This window comes from Vipera berus (genome assembly GCF_964194415.1).
Source record: "Vipera berus genome assembly, chromosome: 1".
NCBI classification, from domain to species: domain Eukaryota; kingdom Metazoa; phylum Chordata; class Lepidosauria; order Squamata; family Viperidae; genus Vipera; species Vipera berus.
In genome coordinates this window covers 286,781,849-286,789,616 of record NC_138202.1, presented here as the reverse complement: position 1 = coordinate 286,789,616, position 7,768 = coordinate 286,781,849, and the positions used below count along the sequence as shown (strand labels likewise).

General features: G+C 39.9%; 1 protein-coding gene across 2 annotated transcripts in view; it reads right to left on the bottom strand.

The window, feature by feature from the left end:
* Window positions 1–5,430: 5,430 nt before the first annotated feature.
* MAP3K21 (mitogen-activated protein kinase kinase kinase 21) overlaps window positions 5,431–7,768 on the bottom strand; it is a 52,900-nt gene continuing 50,562 nt past the window's right edge. For both annotated transcript variants that reach the window (XM_081313897.1, XM_081313898.1), the window contains 2 exons: window positions 6,635–7,393; window positions 5,431–6,020 (listed from right to left, as the gene is read on the bottom strand). In XM_081313897.1, the coding sequence (XP_081170023.1) occupies window positions 5,626–6,020; window positions 6,635–7,393 (1,154 nt within the window). In that variant the 3' untranslated portion in view covers window positions 5,431–5,625. The remainder of the gene's footprint in view (window positions 6,021–6,634; window positions 7,394–7,768) is intronic.

Sequence of the window (7,768 nt, the reverse complement as noted above, 5' to 3'; positions counted from 1 at the left end):
CTGGAGTAACCTCCCCATCACAAGACCCATCACAAGCCTCTTTCTGATGACTCATCACAAGACCCTCACTTGACACACCCACACCTGAAGCCCTTACAAACAGAAGAACCCTGCCACAGACATCCCCTAAAAGTCGCTGAAGATGTTACCTAGCCTGGTAACGAAATGTTTGGAAACCAACCCACAAGCTCGGAGAACGAGCCTTCACCCTCTAGGTTGATCTCTCTTGAGATGGACTTTTGCATCACTGAATTGCATGGGAATAGTTACAAAGCCTGATCTCTTCTTTGTAGGAGTTGGAAGAATGACAGTTGACTTAGAGGATGATGTAGGTTAGCAGCATCTGGTCAGTGACTTCTGTAAGTGTCAGAAGGGTACTACTCATTGCCTTAACTGGAAGGAGATGATAAAAATCAGTATAAGCACACTGCCACAATGAACTCTAAGTAGCCGTAAGATAAAATCCATCTCTTTTTAGTTGCATCTAAATCTTAGTGACTTCACGGATGTGTCTGGGCCATATTTTTCTTACAACAATACCCAAATGACCTGCTTTTGCTTTATTCTAGGATAAAATGAAAACATCTCAACCTAGCCTATAGATCTGGAATTTTCTAGTGATCTCTCATCAAAGTATTAATCCAGTCCAGTCCTACTTTGCTTTTTGAGATCAAATAAGCTCTGTCAATTATCTGCATTTTGTAGCCTTACACATCCCCCCCTCCCTTTTTTAAAAATAGCATCTGCAAGTGTTAGCCCGGTACCCATTCACTCACTTTGAGATTTAAGTCTCCCATAATCATGCAAGATCGGTCCCAATAGTGAATACTTGGTTTGAAATATGGGTATATTCCTGACTGGTTAGCCTTGCAACTGTATGAAGGTGATTGCTGAGCTCAACTCCTAATTCTGTTGGTAGTAACAGTCTACAAGTATAGCATATAAGAGCAAATTTAAGTCTTGTAACTGGTCACATTCAAGAACTTGATAAAATGAATGAAGGCCAAAGTAATCTTAGTCATGCTATCTCAAAGGAGCTATGATAAGTTTGAAAATTCAGTGGACAGCTGCTCATATGAATGACAGAAAACTCATCGCACTATTCGACTCTTTCATATAGGGAACGGAAATATATTCCATTATATATTCTCTATAAGAATCCCAAAATCAGCAGAAAAGGCTTCTCCTTTTAGAGTCACCCAATGCTATTCATCACTTTGATGCAGGACTCCGCTTCAGTGTATGAATCTCCTTTGAGAGTGAAAGTTGACAAAAGCATCACTGAATTGAGTTACCCATCAGAAAGCTTTACATAACCTAGCAGAGAATAAATCCTATCCTGTCTATGAATTCTGTCTTTACAAAGCTTTGCTCAAATATTGTAAGAACCAAAACTTCCTTCCTATTGTCCCAAGGAATGGTGTAGTTTTGGAACTGGTCTTAAACGGAGGCCTCATTCAGTGGTTGCAAATAGGAAATCACACCTTAGAAGATCACTGTAGTTGAGATCCAGAGGAATGCAACAGTTGTTGAGAGGGCGGGGGGGGGGGGGAGATCAGGCAGAGAGAGAGAGAGAGAGAGAGAGAGAGAGAGAGAGAGAGAGAAACACTGACAAAAGCAAGTAGTCCTCTCATTTATGACCATCACAATATCACCATGGTCACGTGGTGCTAGGCAACCAGCATGAACTGTATTTACAACAGCTGCAACGTCTCACGGTTGTGTGATTGCCATTTGCGACTTTCCTAGCTAACTTCTGATAATGGGGGAACCCAGATTCATTTAACAACTGCATGATTCCCTTAACAACTGCAGTGATTTGCTTAATAGCTGAAGGAAAGGAAGTCATAAAATGGGGCAAAGTCACTTAACAGCCGTCTTGCTTAGCAATGGAAATTTTGGGCTCAGTTGTAAGTCAAGGTGCAAATTTCTAAGTTGAGATGGATTTCTTCCAGAGCTGTCCCTCAGGCAAGCTGCCTTTCTTTGCTTGACTGTCAACTACTCAATTTTAAACTGGCTTGACCAGTTTTTTTTCCTCCCAGTGTTGTTGTTTTTTTTCTTCTGGCAATGGATAACTCTACCTTTCCTTCCAAGAAATGACTAGAAATATGCAAAATAGGCAATGGACATTTCCCCCCAATCATATATGGAAACTTTAATACCACACTATTTTTGCTCAGGCTTAGCATGGGAGGGAAGAGTATAATTGTTGGCACTATATTACCTGCCAGACAAAGAATGTTTTGTTTGGTAAGATTTCTGTTTTACTTCTTGTATGCATAGAATAAATCTGAAACTCATATAATGATCTTTCTTTGTTTACTTTTCTTCCAAATTACTAGTGAATATCCCGTTCTCCATATATAAGGCTACATCTCCAACCTGGGACTTTTGATCCCAACATATTTAGAAGACCTTAAACACATAAAAAACCCCTCTTAAGAAGTTAATAATGAAAAATCATATAATAATGTCTGCAATCAGCAGGAAAGAAGATCAAGAAGTATTCTCAATTTTAGTGAAAACTGTACCCCATCCAGAACAATCTCAGTAGGTGGCAGCACCTAATCAATGTTAACTGCCCCTTTTTCACATGATCGGTGTCTGAATCCAACCCCTGAATCCAATGGGAGACCCACAAGGAGAAGAAACAGATAACCTTGGCATATGAAGAATTGAAACCAATTGCTTTCCCCAAGAAAAGCAACAGCACCCATCATTCTCATCTTAAGAAGCAACTGACCAGCTGCCTTCAAAACTTACCCAGACTTTCCAAAACGCTTGTATGCTACAAAACAACTTGATTTAAAAGGGTGATATATGAAAGAACTGCTCAACATGTGAAGTTTTCAAAGTTAATGCTTAGCAGGAAATGATAAAGCAATACACATCCCTCAAGAGTCACAGAAATAAAATCATAACCTGTTTTTTTTAAAAAGAAAACTAACATAAAATTACAGCTACAGCGTGCTTTAAATTTTCTACCAGTGTGGCACTTTATGTACAAAAAATGTACGCTATTTCTTCTTCTTCCTTTTTTTCCAAAGAGAATGTACCAGAATATTGCCATTGTACACACAATTTTAAAATTATTGTTATATGTTATATATTGTTATGTGCCTCATCCTATTTGGGGGACATGAAGTGGGGTGGGTTTTTTTGTTTGTTTGCTGCAACTCTAGTATAAGGGAATATTTCAAGTTATCACTCTCAAAGTTGCACAATCCAGGATCATCTAAGCTTAAGGAACTAAAGTCAACAACAGCTGTTTCTTACTCTTCTGCCACTCTTTTTTTAAATTGTTACATCCATTTCAGGTGGTTTTATGGCTGCTGCAATAGTTACCTTGCCACTCTGACTGACTGGTAGATCAGACATCATTTCGCAGCCTCACTGCAACTAAGAGGCTCATTGTAAAAGGCAGTGTCTATATAACCCAAGAGAGGGCTTTCCTGCTCTCTCCAAAGGGACATTTTCTTATTTCATTCTTGACTGTTGGTCTGTGCCAGGATAGTGGCCCTTGTTGCAATACTCTGCTGGAAAGAACAAACAGGTGAGGGGGTAAAATGGACTGTGTAAGGAAAGATACCAGCATCTAAAGATTTGAACTGGTTCTGACGAGCAGCTCCACTGTCTCTGAGCTGTCTCTTGTCTTCAAATGGCTTTATAGAAGCATCAGAAATAGAAGACGGGATACAGTCTCACCTCTCACTACAACTTCTACTCTGGAGGTTTTTAAGAAGAGACTAGACCGGTATAGGTTCTCTTGCTTGAGCAGGGGGCTGGACTAGAAGACCTCCAAGGTCCCTTCCAGATTCTATTCTATTCTATTCTATTCTATTCTATTCTATTCTATTCTATTCTATTCTATTCTATTCTATTCTATTCTATTCTATTCTATTCTTATTCCCTTATTAGCTCCACTCTTGCCTCCCTGTTATGTCTCTTTTGCATCTCCTTCACCACAGCCCCAAACCAGCTCTGGGCATCAGAGCAAAGAATACATATATACCAGCAGCTGGTGATAATTTTCTACACTCTGGGACTATCACCCCAATCTGGCATCGGAGACAGCTGCTTCATCTCATCTCACATTTCATCTCCAGATCTCTCCTCCCCCCCCCCACCCCGCCTTTGTGCATCTCTCAGATACTTCTGAAACTCAAAGGACTCTCCAGAGGAGAAAAGACCTCAAACAGGGAGAAAGAGATTGGTACCTACTACACAGGATGTTATTTGTGACTGTTGTGGTTTGCAGCTGCCCCGTATGTGCATTTATTATTGTTGTTACTTGTTGTTTTTACTTTTTATTCTATGTTAGACATTCACTTTATGTTACCAGTAGACATTAAAATTTCATGTTTAATAATTTCTGCAACATAGGCAAATCCATCAGGATGGCATTAAAAGAGCGACGTGTCATTCAAACATTTTATATTTGAATAATGCTTCCTATCTTGAAATGCATTCCAGAACTCATCTAAAATGCATACAGTAGCATCATAATCGATCAAACTAAAATTTAAACCAAAATGTCCATGTAATCACTTCCACATGAATCTCTATCAATAGATAAGTTAAAAATTCATTATAATTAATAGTTCTATTTTTGACACAAGCCAAAATGCCAGCTTTATAAGACTTTTTAAAGTCCATAGACAGAATAGGAAAAGCCAGCCAGAGTAAACATATTTTCCTAGTGGCCTTTTTTAATAACGGAAATCCTCTTAACAGCTCTTTATTATACTAAATCAGCCTCCCCAACATAGCATCCTCCAAATGAGTTTGGCCACACTACTTAGAAATTGTGACAGTTGAAACTGGACGTATCCGAAGAACTCAGTTTAGGGAAACCGGCATAAAATTTTTCCTCCCCATCTTTTCCATTTACCCTATAACTACTGTCAGAAGAACTTCATAGACTATGATTCAATTTATATGCCCTTCACTATAAAAATAGGCAAACCAGGCCAACTGACACAAGCAAACTGAAGCATTCTCCAGTCATGTAAATAGCAATTTACATGAAAAATTGTAAATTATTTTTAATCAAACTATTGTCTCAGAAAGCTGCCTAGCCAGAATATAGTTCAGTTATAAAATAATATGACACTGCTTTGTCAAAATTAATATAACATTCATTTTGATTTTGACAAACCATCCTAAAATGATTGTCACTGCGCCATTTCCATTGAATGTTGGCCAAATGTAATTAGCAACTATTGTAGTAGTAAAGGTAAGATAATACAATTTTATAGGTATGTCTCATGAAAACCACAGTTCCGAATGGAATTCTCTCTGTAGGAAAACCTCTTTTCAGTGCAATGAGATTTTCATGTACTGCAGTTCAGATGGTTAATGGGAAAAAATAATTAAATGAAGCAGCTGGACATTTGGCAAAAAAGAATGAAAAATCAAAATTGTGAAAAACTTTATTGACGTCCACATGTCTATTCATTCAGGATAGTGATGGTAGAATCAATTAAACTACATATGGGCTTACAGATTGATCATTGCCTGTAATATTTCATCTATCTAGCATAATATCAAACTCTACTGATCACAACGTTTAGAAAAGAGCAGCATAAAGTTTATTCTTAAAACAGGCTAAAAATTCCAAGGCGCTTAAGACAAGAATTCTCTCTCCAGTTCATATATTGATGGCCGACCTGATTTACTCTTCATCCTACACAAAGGTACAGTACAGTCACTATTCTGACCTTCAACATCCATATCCAATAAAGAGGGCATGTGGAATTTAGTTCTCTCCTTGGTATCGGTCAGTGACTTAGCCTTTGAATCTCTGCCGGCCTCTAAATTGCCCATTTCAAAAGGGTTTGGCTTTATACTTTGAGAAATAGCCAGCCAGGGATCCAATCTGCTTCTTAAAGAAGCAGGTCGAGGTCTTGGAACAATATTGACAATTTCTTGCTTCCCTGGTGAAAGGTCATTTTGAAAGTTTGTTTGTGGCACAGGAGACGCATGCAGATTCTCAAGAGTTTCATTTGAAATTCCATTAGCTGAGTGGAAGAGAAAGACATTGAAGAGAAATATAGAACAAGGTTATATAGTGCTGCTACAGTAGAAAAATAACATATATATTAGCCACCACTAACATTTAACTACACAACAAGAAGTAGCATGATACTGAATAATTCTAAGAACTCCATCTCTTTGCCTCACACTCTGCTTTTTCCCCTAGCTCAGGGGTAGACAACCTTGGCTCTTTTATGACTCGTGGACTTCAACTCCCAGAATTCCTGAGCCAGCATGGTTCAGCATGGAAACCTCTCCCTTTTCCCTCAGCGTGGCTCGCTCAGGAATTCTGGGAGTTGAAGTCCACGAGCCAAGGTTGCCTATCCCTGCCCTAGCTTGTCTTCTCTGAGAGACAACAGCTATTGAAATTTAAGAGACTAAAGTCTTTCTAATCAACTACTATATTAAGTTTCTACCTTGAAACATTGAAGTCAAAACATGAGGACGTCGGCCAAGGGGCAGCTATTTTTCCAGTCCCAATAATTCCCACTGCTTCTTTTTCTGTCTGATGCTTCTTAAGTGCAATAGTGTTTGAATTATTCATCAGACTTTTAACTCTCTCTCTCACCCACCCCTGCACAAACACCATTTTACTCACTTATGGAATCACGTGCATTTCCATCTGACATGGTCCGCCTATGACCCCACACTTTGACTTTCGAAGACACGGCACTGGATGCAGATTGAGGTTCTCGTTTCAAAGGAAGACTGGGAGATGGCAAATCAGGATTGATAGCGCGATCAACTTTGGCTAGTTGTTCTTGTTTGCCTGTCTGACTTCCAGGCGAGACACATTCAGTGGGAGCATCATCTCCATTGCCGGGCGCTGTGCTTATAGCGGCATCCTCGCTGTCAGACTGAAGGAGGCATTTAGTAGAAATGGAAGATATGGACAGGAGGTTCACAGTACTTGCACGTGGAGACGACGAAGGGATACACGCCTCCTCTCTCTTGGGCTGCAATCTCACAGGGCTCGCACTTCTGCGAAACTTCGATGCTCGCTGAAACAGGCTGTCACGTTTCTTCTTCTCCTCCTTAGGCAACATCTCATCCCCGCTTTGCAATCTGTTTGGCTCCCTGATATCTAAGCCTAGAGCTATAGAGGCTAGAAGGACAGCACAACCATAGAGTACAGTGTCAGTTTTCTTTTTCGCTAACGTTCTGCTGATACTGTTTGTTGGGGTCATTTGTGGAGTGCTATTTGCAGAATTTGCAGAATTTCCTTCAAAGCTGTCTTGTTCTGCAGAGGGAAGTTCTTGGTCATCCTTCCAAAGAGGTAGATCAATGTAAGCCTGATTTGGCAATTTTAACTGCTTTGGTCGCTTAGGCTCAAGGCCTTCGGGGGAAAGTTTCTGCTCTGTACAAATGCAAAATTGGTTGATGTGTTTATATATTACGTTCAGAAGTTAAAATATTTTTTTTTTAAATTCCATTTATATCCCACCCTTCTCCGAAGACTCAGGGCGGCTTACAAGCTTAGCAGTAGCCTTCATTCTATGTATATGCCTGCTTTATTAGGGCTTTCACACACACCCCAAGCGGCATTATTACACAGTCAGCTTATTGCCCCCAACAATCTGGGTCCTCATTTTACCTACCTCGGAAGGATGGAAGGCTGAGTCAACCTTGAGCCTGGTGGGACGCGAACCTGCACTGATTGCAGGCAGCTGGTGTTACTTAAGGAGGCATTAGCCCACTGCTCCACCAAGGCTCTTTTGAAATGACCAATATG